Source organism: Callorhinchus milii, unplaced genomic scaffold (genome assembly GCF_018977255.1).
Source record: "Callorhinchus milii isolate IMCB2004 unplaced genomic scaffold, IMCB_Cmil_1.0 Scaffold2, whole genome shotgun sequence".
NCBI classification, from domain to species: domain Eukaryota; kingdom Metazoa; phylum Chordata; class Chondrichthyes; order Chimaeriformes; family Callorhinchidae; genus Callorhinchus; species Callorhinchus milii.
In genome coordinates this window covers 65,583,507-65,599,321 of record NW_024704743.1, presented here as the reverse complement: position 1 = coordinate 65,599,321, position 15,815 = coordinate 65,583,507, and the positions used below count along the sequence as shown (strand labels likewise).

The 15,815-nt window shown below is 41.6% G+C and overlaps 1 protein-coding gene across 7 annotated transcripts in view; it reads right to left on the bottom strand.

The window, feature by feature from the left end:
* Positions 1-15,815, bottom strand: part of LOC103181200 (tensin-3) — a 261,229-nt gene that overhangs the window by 76,140 nt on the left and 169,274 nt on the right. For all 7 annotated transcript variants that reach the window (XM_007897502.2, XM_007897497.2, XM_007897498.2 and 4 more), the window contains 5 exons: positions 10,210-10,274; positions 8,966-9,049; positions 4,059-4,171; positions 3,372-3,432; positions 3,119-3,194 (listed from right to left, as the gene is read on the bottom strand). In XM_007897502.2, the coding sequence (XP_007895693.2) occupies positions 3,119-3,194; positions 3,372-3,432; positions 4,059-4,171; positions 8,966-9,049; positions 10,210-10,274 (399 nt within the window). The remainder of the gene's footprint in view (positions 1-3,118; positions 3,195-3,371; positions 3,433-4,058; positions 4,172-8,965; positions 9,050-10,209; positions 10,275-15,815) is intronic.

The following is a 15,815-nucleotide window of genomic DNA, read 5'->3' as shown; positions in this document are numbered from 1 at the left end:
GACTGTCAATAGCCTAGAGACACCCAACATCCCTTTCTAGCCTTCTGAGGCTGGGCTAATAAGATTTTTAGCAGCATCCATTCTAACCTCTGTTCTGTGACTTTGCAGAGATTTACCTGTTATACTATTCGATACTTACAGTCTAGGCATTTCTGGTCACATCTTTAGTGTTTTAACTTCAATGTAACTATAATGTGCTGGAAAACGAGGCCCATGTTGTATTGATATGAAAATACATCAATAGCAGCTGAGGATGTTTATGGAATATAGCCCAACATCACTGAGGTTCAGATCAAGTGTCATCATAAAACTTGGGTGGAGTCACATGGTTCAGCTCCATGAGCCATGCACTGGTCACTGCCTGTTCAGTCACCAGCAACAGAAGAGCACAATGGAATAAAGCACAACTGTGCTGTCACCTGAACCTCTTGATGTGTTATTTCACATGTAACAACGGGGTATTTTTCAGCAGATAACTGGGGAATGGGGCACTCTGGTGGTGCAGTGGACAGAGCTGCAGTTTACGGACCAGGATCAAAACTTGTTCTGATTTTGCTGGTCTCAGGCAGTGTTGAATGGGAAGCTAAATTGGCCCTGGCTTTCTCAGTCAGGGGAGGGAAAACAAGACAGGATTTCTGCTCCTCGATCCTCTTCAAGACATAAGAATTTTCTAGGCAAAACAAGACCAAGGTCCATCTGGTTCACCTTCTACCATCCTGGCAGTCGCTTGACATGTCGTGTCCCAAACTATATACTGTATCCCAAGATATTATTTTCTAGCAGAAATCTATCTAATTTGTTCGTGAAACAAACAACATTTTGTGCTTCCACTGTCTCCCTAGGGAGCCTGTTCTATAAGTTTACTACTCGCTCACTGAAGTAATATTTCCGTAGATTTGTTCTGAAGTTACCCCCCTTCAATCATAGGCCATGTCCTCTGGTTCTACTGTTCAGTACGCAACAAAACAGCTTATAATGGTCTACATTACCTATTCCCTTCAGAATCTTAAAGATTTAACCTTCTCTTCTCCAGGGTGAACATGTCCAGTTTATTTAATGGCTCCTCGTAATCCTGTCCCACTATTGGTTGTGCATGTGTGTGACACTCAGGTGGGGGAGAGAACACACTGCCAAGGCTCACCATGACCAATGGCCACTTATAATAATAATCCTTGCATTTGATATAGCATTTTTTCACGTCTTCTCGATGTCTCAAAGCACTTCACAGAATAGACTGTAAAGTGAATTGACCGTATATTTGTAGGCGAAATGCGGCAGCCAATTGCGCACAGCAGTGTCCCCCAAACAGTCGCGGATTGAAAACGACCAATTTATTATTGTTTTGATTTTGGAGCGATTATTATTAGGGGTGTGGAGTAAGGAAACTTGCCCAAGGTTTCGCCCTCTGCCTGGAATTGAACTCAGGTCTCTCACTTGCAAGGTGAGTGCTCTAAACACTGAGCTACAGGACTCCACTTGTGTGAGTGTTAGAGGGCAATCAGGCCCAGTGAGAGGAGGCCAGACAAGGAGCAAACACGGATTCGCTAATGGAGNAAAAAAATAATTTATATACAAAAGGTGTAGACCAGAGTGGGTATGAAATATGGTCTGAGGATCGATCACTACGGTTCTCAAAACATGCAACAACTTGCATTCTGTTAGGCTTTCAAAGCACGACCAATCTATCACAGGCACAAAGTGAGGGCAGACCGGTTCATTCCTAACAAGATGGGGCCACTTCCAGACAATGCAGCACTCCCCCAGTGCTGCATGGATTGTTAGCAGAGGGTGGGTGCAAATACTTCCTTCAATAAACTTTAGTAGAAATTTATTCTAGAAATCTACATATGCAGGCAAGTATAGCTTCCAGAACTCTACTGAAAAAATGGTGCACTCACACAAAAATATCACAAGAAAAAGTCAGCACAAAAAAGTGCTAATTCTTGTTTTGTTGACTAAAGAGCCAGAAGTACAGCTGGATTACAAATTAAAAAGCACAATCAAAATTTTATTAAGAGATAGATGTTGGGTATTACTGATCCCCATTAAAGTGCACAAAATAATAATAAAATGGAAACTCTAGCTAAGTATCATTTAGGGTTGATATTAGGATGGGAGACAATGGGATTGAAAAAGCGCTCAAACAGTAAAATTGCCTCTCTCAGGAAAAAATGTTTCAGGCCATTAAGAAGTCTCTTACAGGAACTCCAGGTATCACATGCCGACTCGAGAAACTCAGCTCAAGGGCAATCTGAACCCCATGGCAATGCTCTGGCTACAACAACTTGTCAACTTGCTTTGTTGTGTAACATAAACATTACAGAACTATCCTCGGGGCAGTAAAATCATGTTAAGAAGCAGAGCACAGTTAATCATAGCATTTGATTTGCTACAGTGCCCTTCGAGACGTCTCAAAGCACTTCACAGAATATATTGTAAAGGGTAGTGACTATATATTTTGTGGGCTAAATGCGGCAGCCAATTTGTGACACAGCAGTGTCCCACAAATGCTCGTGTATTGAGTCACCTTTTTTTTTAAGGAATTATTACCGCTGATCGACTAACAACCGAGTTCCTACTTTACTGCTAAGCAAACAAGAAGCATGTGGAGTAAGTTAAATTTAGAATAAAAAACTGAATGTTGTACAAGTCGAAGGGGCAGTGATTCAAGCCCTCAGTCTGGCCCCGCAAAAAAATTAATCATTGCAATTGCATACCTTTGGGGAAACTGAAAATGGACAGAAAAAATGCTTCCTCACAGGGAAGTGTTTCATCAAGTAAAAGCATCATCATCTTCAATGACTACCTAGGGAGCAGCTTGTCAGGTAGTCAGTGAGAGGACAAAACTCACAAATAAAAGTGGAAGAAAGTAAAGGGGAGAAATATACAATGTTTCTCCTTCTCCCCTCCAAAAACAAGAGCAAAGTGGGAGGAAATATAATAATTCCAAATGATTGAAAATAACAAAGTCACTTCTTTTGAAGATCGTGTGCGCTTGTTTTGAAAATTGCACCAATATGAAACCAGGGAATGTTATTCTCAAAATACAGGAAGATTGTGCTGTTAATGTTTGGCTCTACTTTGTTGACACTATTGTTGGCTCAGACTTCAAACTCACCATGATATCCCCCTTCAGCAGCTGGGCTGGCTCTATTGAAATGCATATCCTGCTCTGATTCTCTGGACCAACATTACTGTAAAACAAAAATGCAAAATATTGCTTTTATAATGGGACAGTTACTAAAGACCTCCTGCTGTTCTCAGAGCAGAACAAGGCTTGGTTTTAACTTAATCACTTGTCACTCTAGGTGCCAAAAAAAGACTAAAAGTGCTAAAGCAGGAAAGCTACCAGGGGATGAAACAAGACTTACTAGATTCCTGAAGTGTAGACTGGCTGCATTGCCTGGTAGATTTTTAAAAATGGGCGGCAAACTGTAAATAAAATGAAAAAAAATTAAACATTGCAATTACTGCATTTCAAGTATCATGGTTCCTGCGTTCATGTCAAATGTTAAAGGCAGCTATGTTCATCAAAACAATAACTTTTTTTAAAAAAGAATACTACGTACACAATACATAATATAACACTACAAAATAGTCACTTGAGAAGACTTTTTTGTAATCCAAAAAGTAGCAGTGAACCATGCAGTTTACTCCTAGGCTCAGACCTAAGCTGAGTAAGTGCTATCAATGACAAGCTATGTGGTTTTAGATTCCAGTAGTACCCAAACACACAACACAAACCTTGGCTCTTGCCAACCTGTGCCTAATATTCAGAATTAATCCAGCAGGATGTGTTCCCCTGGGGAGAGTGTGTGTATTCGAGTCCAGGCACAAGGAAATGTTCATGTGTAGCTGGCAAGACATATCTGGAAATCTCAGTCTGGTTTGGATACTGTTAAGCATGCTGATGGATTTCTGCATGTGTCAGACACCCAGCTGACCAAATGTAAGCACAATAAAAGGGATTACCCACACTTCCTTCTAAAGTATGTACATTGCTTCACAACTGTTACATATCAGTTTCCTATTTTTTTCAATCTGTTCCGAAGCTTTACCTCCTCCGGTGTCAAAGTTAGGAATGCCATGCAGGATAACGAAGTGCAGAAACAGTGGCGTGGTGTTCATCTTTACTGTGCCCGACAGCAGTCCATTTAAGAAATGAACATACCTGCAAGCAACAGAATAATGAAAGTTTATGCTTACGGGTTCCATTTTACCTTTTTAATCTCTTTCATTTCCCATCCCACACTCAAAAAAAAGGTATTCAGTGGAGCAACCAAGGTACTCTGCAATTTGTTTTTAACAAACAGTTATTTTGATGGCAATGTCTCTGTGTTCTTAAAGCAGACATTATCTGAGTTCTTCTCTCAACCCTCCGAGATGTTACACTGCGATGTTAAGGACACTATATAAATGCAAGTAATTGTTGTTTACAAAAGTCGAAAATTAAAGGGAATTTATACTGATATATCCTGACTAAGACAAAGTAATTTTTCAACTTAAACTGCTCATTCACCTCATTGCAATTTTGTAATTGCCGCTGCTACACTTGACTCTAATTACCCGTAAAGAACTTTTTGACATGAGGTAACATTGTATTTTATTTCTTTACTGTTGTATTTCTGCACTAAAATGAAAAACAAAACAAAGTGACCCTTTCTGATTGCTTCCAGTGCTGGGAATTAAGAATTATTCTGTAAATTTCAAATGTTTAGCTTCAAATGTTTGCCACTCAAAATGTGTTTATTTTTTGAGGAGAGGCTCTTGGCAAGTTGTCATCTAGCATTTGGCAGGTTTGATGCCAGATCCTGCTGTACTCCTTCACAGGGAAAGCATAGTATAGATCAGAATTGAAATGACAATGTGAAGTGAATCACGCTGGAATCCTGGCCACCAAAACCATCCTGACTAAGTAGCACATTGCCTCACACGTCTGCATTCTATACTATTGATCCATCCAAAAACTTAGAAAGAACATTTTTAACATTATTAAAGAGCCAGTCATGAAACTAACCCTCTCCCCCTCCTCAGCCAATGTAATGAGGAGAGGGAAATATAAATCAAGCTATCCACCACTGACCCTACCCTGCATGAGGGGTGCTATACACATGCAAGTTGTTGTTGTTGAATTAGAAGCAGTCACTCTGCTTTCAGTGGTAAAAACTGGGTATCAAGAAGCAGCCCCAAACTCCATTCAAGGGGACATTGTTAGGATTACAAAAAGACACCATGTATTCATAGCATCTCAAGTGGGACAAGGTATAGAATTACATGGAATGTTATAGGATGGAAACAAGCTATTTGGTTTAACTGCACCATGCTGGTGTTTATACTCCACATGAGCCTCACCCCTCCTTAGTTACAAAGAGTTAATGTTGGTGCATGTCTGAAAACCATTTGATATTCTCTGAGTAGAGGTGTTCTTCTTTACCATTGGAGGTTAACTAAACCAGTGTTTGAAGGAATCATGTGGCAGACTCCCAAAGCACATTAATGCCTCAAAGCTTTGATATTCTCAGAATGGAAACTAATGCCACACTTTAGAAATCGCCTTCAGAACATAAAGCAACCCTTTAAGGATGCCAAAGACTAAATAAATCAGCCATAAGATTGCACAGTTTCAATACTGTTCCCAGAACATCGTGAATTCCCAAAAGCTCTTCAGTGCTTTGTGCTGCAATTCTATTTAACGTCACGGATTGAGAGGATAAAACAAAAGCTTTTTGATACCAACTAACATTGAGTGTACAGCAGTAGCTATAACATTTCTATTGCTCCTGAGAACTTAGGGAATTTCCATTGCTTTGAGAAATCAGGGTGCGTTTTATCTTAATTTTGGAAGAAAGATTAAAAAAGCAACAGTTCTCAATTTGCTGAAGACAGAAGTAGGTGCCATAAAATCCAAATTACGATTATGTTTTTCACTCTTATAGTTCCTTATTTTCTAAGATCCCATTAGAACACTGCCCTGAACAAGCTGGCTTGTTACAAATTGGATGATCCAATCTAAGGTCAGTCTCCCTTTGTTTGTGCTTTGAGACCTTTCTCTCTTCACCCAAATACAAGACCATTGTCAAATTTAGATAAACATCTGGTCTTTGACAATTTTCTAAGTAGGTTACTATAAAGGATATTTTATTTATAACGTTTTGGATTATCTCTATGTGGAGTATAATACAAATTAAACAAATCCGAAAAATGATCAACGTTCTTGATTTATGTTCATACATAAATGGCAGCACAAGCTATAAAGAGTCAGATCTCTCTGTGAGTGATAGCACAATACTAAGACTCTCTGATGCTCTGCCAATGCAGCTATCCTTTGAAGTGTTCCTTCAATATAGCCTCAACGTTTCATTTACTGGTTAGTTAGTAAAAGTAAACCATGAAGTCTCATTAACAGGGCAATACCATTTTCTTAGCACCAAAGCTAAATAGTTACACTGGCATCACACATAGAGTGCTCTGGGGAAATTCTTAAGAGCATCATTGAAGCACAGCCAACAGAATGCTATGCTGCTTTACTTCAAAATATACCGTGTTACTTCAAAATACCTGCAATTTTGTGAATAGATTCCAACCAGCTATTGCACGCTTAGATTGATACCGGCAACACAATTTAGCATAAATTAAAGTTGACTGCATTGCCTCCTTTATTCACAAACTTGCATTTTCATAGTGTTTTATCGCATTGATGTGCTGTAAAGAGTTTTCAGAAATATAGTGAAACCCCGTTATTATGTGCTTCATCATATGTGGGTTTGTTTACACCACAATTGGGCTGTGGACTTAACTTAACAAAGAACCTTAAAGACAGCCGGCTCACTTCTCGACCACAACCAGTTTTCTGCAAACCAAAAAATGTCTGACCTGAATCATCAGGTCACCGCCAATAGCATTTCCTGTGCATTGATCTGGATATCAGACATTTTCAGTGGGTAAAAAGTTAGTTGGCATTTTGGAGCAAAATAGCTTTCTGTGCATGTCCAGTGAATGCAAAAGTCCTGACCAGCGATTGTTATTTTGTGAAGTGCAAATACGGTGTTATTATGGTAGGATCCACTGGAATTACTATCAAGCATTCTGTTCTTGTCAAATGTGGCTGCAATTTTCACAATATACCACATAAAAAGTTAATAACCAATTTTATCTGGTGGATTGTTGGCCAGGACACCAGGAGAAACCTCCTTCTCTTTTTGGATAGTACCATGTGATCCTTAATGTTCAATGAATAGTCAGACAGGACCTTAGCTTCATGTCTCTGTTCAGCAGGCTCTGGCCTGCTCCATGTCTCCGCCCAACCCGCCCTATGATCAGTGGCTGGGCTTTCAGCCTCTTTGTCCCCACACTCTAGAACTTCATCCCGCAGTCCCTTCGCCTCGCTTCCTCCCTTGCCTCCTTCAAGGCTGGTTTCAAGACCCTTCTCTTCGATCGTGCCTTCAGTTGCCCTCCCACCTCTCTGCTTTCCCTCACCCCTACCCCACCACTCCCCCATGCTCAGGTCCTGAGCTCTGACTGTCCAGCGCCTTGGGACATCCTCCTGACCTGAAAGGCGCTCTATAAATGTAATTTTGTTGTTGCTGTTGTTGTTGTGTCTCATCTGGAGAATAGTATCTCTGACATTCTGAAGAGACTCCCCCAGTGCTGCATGGATTGTTAGCAGAGGGTGGATGCAAATACTTCCTTCAATAAAATTTAGTAGAAATTTATTCTAGAAATCTACATATGCAGGCAAAGTATTGCTACATCACAGGAAGATTGGAAGTGCAGTTCATATACCAAGCTATTTAAAAATATAAATAAAAAAGGTATTTCATGGTATAAAACAACAACTCAATACCACAAGTTAAACTTAAAACGACAATTTGCATTTATATAACACCCTTCACATGGGTTAATGTCTTGGAGCAAAAAACGAGGATCAAATGATCCTGTGGGATGTAGTATTTTTCCAATGATTGAACCTGATGTTATGTAACACATTCTTGACTAACCCAGTTGATTAGGATTTATTTGGGTGGGACGACTTGATGGATCAACTTCAAGTAAGATTGGCTTAAATTACTGATTTGAACAAAATATAAAGATCCAAAAGCAGCAGCCCCAGGCTTCTACCCTGGTTTACATTTCACTTGAAGAATGACCTCACTGCACTGATATTTTGCAGGTCATTGACATAGGCAAAATATATACCATGGCACGTCACTTCTTCTAGTTCACTTTACACAAAATGAGCAAAACATTTTATTTTAGAAAAATTCTATTTGACTTTAGTGACAACCACTATAGACCTTAGGGAACCTTTCACAGTGCTCGTGAGGTCATCTGCCCTGCATCTAACCTCTGTACATGTGAACGGCTGTTATCTTGAAAGCCTACTTAGCAGGGATTGAGGAACTCCTGGGGTGGTTTCCTGAACAGAACTTGCTGGAGCAGGAGGTCATGCTGCGCGGGCACTATTTTAATTTCACAAACTCTCAAAATGAGGACCAAAACTAAGTAGCGCACTGTTCCTAAAAATGGATCTCAGACGCTTTATGGGATTAAAAACCGATAGTTAATGTCTCTAAAAGTCATGCACACTCACGACATAAAGTTAGTTAATATTTTGTTTCCTTTTACAACTGAGCTGTGAAACTGAAATTTCATCCTAACTGCTCAAACCTCTGCTACAGTCTGTTCAACTCTGGGCCAAGATGGCTCATTATTTTAGGAATCTTTGAAAATGGCAACCGAGTGGATATTAGGTATCAGGAAGGAGGGTAGAGAAGAGGGGATCCCCCGTCAGGGTGGGGGAAGAGGGGGGCCACGCAGGGGAGAAAGTGGGTGGAAAGAGGCGGAGGAATTTACTTTCATTTAAAACACTAAAAAATAAGTGAATTCATGAAATCAAACTCTTCCCATATATTTAACAGTACAGGAGACTAAGACTCATTGGAGGAAATCAGACAAACTGATTTACCGCTTCTGTGATGGCTGCATTAGAGCAGATACTTTATCATCGTAGAACTTTTTCATTGCAAACCTGTCGAGAGCTTGATCAGCACTGTGAAGCGTAAACAAAAGGAATTAATTCAGTAGGTGATAAGTCAAGACAAAACAAATGTTTAAGCAACAAAAATAAACCAAAACTCAGACAAACTTCAATTGTTCAGCTGTTAATTTTATCATCAATTCACGTATCAATATTAACTCCATTAAACTTTTGTTAAATATATATTAAAGAAAACATAATCAAATAGAATTAATTTATTGGGCATCTGATCTCAGTCTGAGATATCGGATTTTGACCCTGCTTTGAATTCAATACATTTATAGGTAATGTTTAAGCAGGGGGGTGGGAAGAAACATGATGTGATATGGAGGGAGAATGGGTGGGGGGTTTCGGGGGATAGGGTCATGCAGAAAACAAAATAAGCTTCACTCATGTGGAGTCTAAAAAACAGCATGGACTGGTTGGGCCAATTGTTTGTGTGCTGTACATTCTTTGTAAATCTTTGTAAGTAAGACATTAACATCCCAAGTTTGGGGATGAAGTATTTCTCTGTTGCACGTGTTGCATACAGCAAATGTATTGATCTGGGTTCAGTTCAGTATGTTTTGCAAATTTGTCCCCTTCAAAATAACCCCACAGCAAGTTTAAGTAACTCACTGAAAATTGTAAAACGAAATTTATAAATGATGCTGGACACACACAGAATTTTTCGTTAGCTGATGATACCGGGACATTAAAACTGACTGCAGTGGCCCTGGATTAGACCATCAGTCTGGGTTCCTCTCTCAGTTCCTATTCAAATACTGTTACGGGAAGTGGACATGTGTTGATGTCAAGTGAGGACTGTGTCCTTTCCTCCTTCCCCCTCGCCCTCTACCCTGAACATAGCTGAACAGCATTCTCTGTCCAGACTTGCACAAAAATAATGATGACTTTGGCAAGGTACCATAGGCCATGCAACCAAACCCCAGAAGTAAACGAGTCTAAACATTTTGAGCGTTCTGGGAGGGAAGGTGCAAGAAAAAAAGTCTTTTTTCTGATTTAAAATAATCAGATTTAAAAGAAATTTTGAAGTTATTGGTGATTAATAATAAATCAGTGAGTCGTAAAAGTCACATAAAAAGTGGTATTGAAACCTGACGTTTGAGACCCAAGACAGAAAATTTGACAACATGAAACACAACAGCTTCAGCTCTGAGCTTTGCAATTACCTTGCTGATATATTGGTGAAGTGCATGTAGGATGAAATCACCACTCCTACTCTCCCCTTGCCTCCCTAAGAGAAAAAAAAGAGAATTCAAATAAAACAGAGCTTCTGATCACTGGACTGAAAGAATAGTTGTAATGCTATAAAAGTTGTAAATAATGGCTGGTCCATCCTTTTCCACACTGATATTTACAAGGTTAAAAGAAATCTTTAAAATGGTCAGCCTTAAAGGCCTTTCATGCCTCTGGGAACGTAGTTTCATTGTGAGCATAAAACTTATTTTGCATCTAATGTCATATGAATTCCTTTTTATTATAAAGCAGGATCGATGACAAAGGTAGAAATAGACTGGTTATTTTGTAGCAGCTGTTAAGTGAACAACTGGTTTCCCAGGAATATTATTTCACTTATTCTCAGAGGTGTTCCCTAAACAAAGTCCAATGATGTGAATAAAAGAATCTTTTGCTGCACAATTTCTTGTTGCAAGTTCAATGAAACAGGAGATGTTTCCACTGTACAGCTGGCTTCACATCGTTGCACATTATATGTAGTGTGTACTTGGAACCCCACAAAGTGAGTTGATACTGTTTCTTCAGAAAAGACAAGCATGCTTATGCAATTAGGAATGGGATTGGGGGATAGATAGCAAATTTTATAGTGCCTTACCACCTTGAAACGCTTCACAAGTAATTCCTGTCACAAGTAATAACTGCTTTAATGGGCAAATAAAGCACCCACTTTCACCAGCAAGGTCCCATGAAAAGCCAATTGAATGATCAATTTATCCAGAGCATTATTAATGAGTACACTTTTTAAAAAAACATTTGCTTCTCTTTTTGTATAGCATCTTGGGTATCAACCTGAAGAGGCAGATAGGAACTCAGTTTAACATCCGATCCAAAAGGTGACATTTCTAACTGTGCTGTGCTCTCCCAGTATTGCAGTGGTTTGTCAGCCAAGACTATGATCTCATGTATTTCAATTGAGAGCACTCCCAACTGAGCAGGCTGACACGTAGATCAATCTGCCAAAAGTGATGAACCGAAGGGCCGGCCTGTGAATGAACAGGAATAATTAGGGCTGATGACTTGTTTGAGGGTGTCACGCATGGAGCCATCACCTAGTTTATACTGATAAGATTTGCAAACTTATTAATTGGGCCCAGTCTTAAATAGAGAGCTATGATGAGACTGGACAGATGACAAAAAAAATTACATTAAAATGGGCATTACATTTAGCCAAATTTGTAAATGAATAACCTGATCACCTGGATACCTGAATAAACTGGAACCTTATCACATCGAGACTTATTGAAATTTTAAGTGTGTGGCGACCATTCTTTTGGAAGAAATATCGCACGTAATCTGTACCGTCAATATCCAATAAAGATAAAGAAATACATGGGGGTAGCGGAAGAGTTACCAGGCTTATTTCATTCCAAGTATAATTCTTCACTGTAAAATCTTGATCCAAGCACACAGAGTTCTGAATACAGTATTTCATGAGATTAAATGCTGAGCACAAAACACGCTGCCAATGTATACCAGTGACATGTGAAAACGTAAACTGTTAAGTTATGGTGTTAAGTTACAGCAACAACAACAAACTTACATTTGTATAGTGCCTTTCACGTCAGGAGGACATCCCAAGATCTGGACAGTCAGTGTTTCGGACCCGAGCTGGGGGTTGGGATTGAGGATGGTGGAGGGCAGGGGGGAGAAGCAGGGAGATTGAAAGCATGGTTGAAGGGGAGTTTCTTGAGATGGGTCTTCAAGGAGACAAGGGAATGGGCAAGGCAGAGGGCCTGCAGGATGGAGTTTCAGAGGGTGGGGGCAGAGTGGCAGAAGGCCCATGGGGTGGGCAAGGTGCGGGACGAGAAGCAGGCCGGAGCCCGCTGAGCAGAGGGAACGGGCAGGTTGGTAGGGGGGTAGGAGGTCGCAGAGATAGAGGGGAGCAAGGCCATGGAGGGTTTTGAAGGTGAGGACCAGGATCTTGAACTGTATCCTCTGTGTGTGGGAAATCAGTAGTGTCGGGCGAGGATGGGGGTGATAGGAGTCTGGTGCGGGAGAGGACATATGCTGCAGAGTTCTGGATGATTTGCAGCCTATGGAGGGAAGAGTTGGGGAAACCAACAAGCCAAGGAGTTTGCATGGTCAAGCCTCAATGTTACGAATGGGTGTATGAGGGTTTTGGCGGCCTGAGTTGTGAGACAGTGGAGGAGACGGGCGATGTTGCGGAGATTGGGGAAGGCAGAGCAGATCATGGCATGGTTGTTGGGCAGGAAGGATAATTGAGAGTCAATTAAGATGCCAAGGTTCCGGACTGGCTTAGCAATGTGGAGTGTGCAACCATGGATGGTGATGCTGTCAACGCCTGAGGTGAGGAGACGCTGACGGGAGCCAATCAGGAGAGTCTCGGTCTTGTTGACGTTCAACTGAAGAAAGTTAGCTCTCATCCAGGACTTGATGTCTCACAAGACATTCTGTCAGTACAGCAGTGGTCCTAGAGTCGAGGGTGGAGGCAGATAGGTAGAGTTGGGTGTCATCCACGTACATGTGGAAGTTGACCCCATGTCTGTGGATGATGTCACCAATAGGAAACATATAGTTATTGAAGAGGAGAGGACCAAGGACAGAGCCCTGAGGAACGCCACATGAGACGGTGTGGGGGCTAGAAGAGAAGCTGTCTGTGGCGACAAAGTGGAGACGGTGGGAGAGGTAGCATTCGAACCAGGCAAGGGCAGGTCCGCGAAGATTGAGCTGAGAGGAGAGGCAGTGTAGGAGGATAGAGTGGTCGACGGTATCTAAAGCAGCAGAGAGGTCAAGGAGGACAAAGAAGCAGAGGGAGCCCTGGTCGCAGATGGACAAAATGTCATTTGTCACTTTGACCAGAATTGTTTCTGTGCTGTGGGTGGAACGGAAACCTGATTGGAGGGGTTCATGAAGGGAATGTCAGGACAGAAAGGAGCGAAGCTAGGAAGCAACGACTCATTCCAGGACCTGGGAGAGGAAAGAGAGGTTGGAGATGCGGCAGTAGATTGAGAGCAGGAATGGATCCAGGGAGAATTTTTTAAGGATTGGAATGATGACGGCTGTTTTTAAAGTGGTGGCAACAGTACCAGTGGACAGGGAGAAGTTTATTCTATGAGTAGAGGGGCAAGGAGGTGGAACTGGGAGGTAAGGAGATGGGTAGGGATGGGGTCGAGGGAGCAAGTGGTCGGTTTTATGAGGGTTATAGTGGTGGTGAGAGAGGAATGGGAAACAGGTGTGGAGGGAGAGATTGGCTGGGGGCGGGGTTTTCAGGGGAAGATGGAGAAGGGGTAGTAGGCGGAAGAGCAGAGGCAGCTGAGCGGATCCCCTAGACTTTGGATTTGAGAAAATCCAACAAGTTAAACTGTTAAGTTTAGGTGTGTCGGCCTAGCACAGTGGTAGCACTCTTGCCTCCAAGTCAGAATGTTGTGGGTTCAAATCTCATGTCAGGACTTGGAATCACATAGCCTAAGACCGGGTAGTCCAACAGGCATCACTGCCTGCAGCAGCAGGAGCTGGCAGTTGGTTGCTAAGGACACGGATGGTAAGAGACGCTCTTGCCATCCTGACAGACTGCAGTAAAGGCTCTGTGAGCTGTGTCCTCCCAACCTCCGGCTCCTTACGCTGCCCTGGGAGGACATTCAACAGGGAGAGAGGGAGCGGGTTGCAATGTTGGAAATGATCTCGGGCCGGATGCAGTCTGCAGGCGGCCAGCTGCCCCACGCTGTGCTGCTGCAAATCTATAAGGGCCATGATTTGTAAGTGGGTAGGCTAATGCACTATGTCCACCCAACAACATCCACCTGGAGCATGGTGAACAATTCTGGGCATCGTATTACATTAGGGATATCCTGACACTGCAGAGAGTACCACAAAGGGAATGAAATGGACAGCTGGGCTCATGGAGCATAATACAATACAAAATTATATTTAAATTACGCTTTTCACATCAGGAGGATGTCTCAAAGCACTCGCACACTACTGGCTGCACAACTGAGCTGGGGGTGGGAGCTAAGGAGGGTGGGGAGGGGAAAGATGACCAAAAGCGCGGTCAAAGAAGTACATCTTGAAACGGACCTTCAATGAGGTGAGGGAGACAAGTGGGGAGGACTCCTGGATGGAGTTCCAGAGAGCAGGAGGCAGAATGGCTGAAATAGACATTTCCAATCCTGTGAATTCCTACATTGCCACTCATTTGTGGTCTGAATCTGAATCCCAGCTAATATTTGATTGCGAGCTAATTGTTATCAATATATCTGACTGAGCCAGAGGTAGAAGGCGGGCAGGACCAGGCTGAATTGGGGGCTAACTTGCCATGAAGGTTTTTTTTGAAGTTTCTATATAAATTTGGACTATCCCACATCCTACATTGTAAAGGCTCTCTTTTTATTTATTTCCCATTTCTAGAAATTCTGGTTTAACCGCGGCACTTTATTTTAATTTTGAGAAATTAGTCATGCCTTTTATTAAGATTGAAATGCTTCCCAAATTCATTTTGTGGTTTCCCTGGGCTGAAACACGAGCAGTTCAAGCGCACAACGTTTGAAAACTAATTGTGAAGGAGGGAGAACAAGAGAAAGAAAGCTCCTAGTCCAGATTAATTTCTGTAATATTAAAACTAAAAATATTGCAGGCATCAAATTTGTGGTCAAGAAAAGGCAAGTATAGACAATTTGGTTTCTACCAGGTGTGACATATTACAAACAGGGATATGTGGGAATGTATGGCAAACTGCCAATGGCGTTCCAGTTGAATAGATTTATACTATACATGTTCTCTTGTAAAAGTTAATTATAGCAATAATGATTACAATACGACAGTCTGACATTCCAAGATAGCCTGATCTATCAGTACAATATTTGTTCCTTGCATGCACAATCAATAAACGGTTTTGCATTCAATGTGCCTTGATTATTTGATAGCAATGTCAGAATCACATTTAATTTGCCCGTTAGTGATTGCGCCACTCAGTTTGATTTCCGTCCAAACATTAGGCACTGCAATTCAAAAAGATCACTGAAAGGCTCTGCATCCAAAATACCATGACTGCAGTACATGTGCAGAGGTTGAATAGGTGAATTAAAAACACCATTTTCCTCCGCGTAAAAATTGACAGACAATTAAACCCCATATCCCTGCTCTGATCTACTCAGCTTTTCCCCATCTCTAAAACATTGCCTGTCTCCACCACAAGCTCTTCCCTCAGGCTGCCGAGATCCTCATACACTCACTTATCACGTCTTTATAGTCTTGGCGAGTGAATGATGGCATCTGAATGACAACCGCACCAATGCGGCACTCCTCCAACACTGTACTAGTGTCAGCCTAGATTGAGTTCAACTATTCTCTTGTTTGGCCATGCAAACCATCTCATTAGGGTTTGGGCTCCCCAGGACCTTCAGTGCTAAACAGCTTCTTTAGCCTATCCTTGAAATTGAGTCCCTTCATGCCATAGCACATCCCTATCTCTCTGATCCTCTCATACTCCAAACTGCTCACCCTCTCCACTTACCTAACTAAAGCTTACCTCATGTTATAGTATGTGACGGGCGCTATGTTAATGCAAATAGTTGCAGTTGTT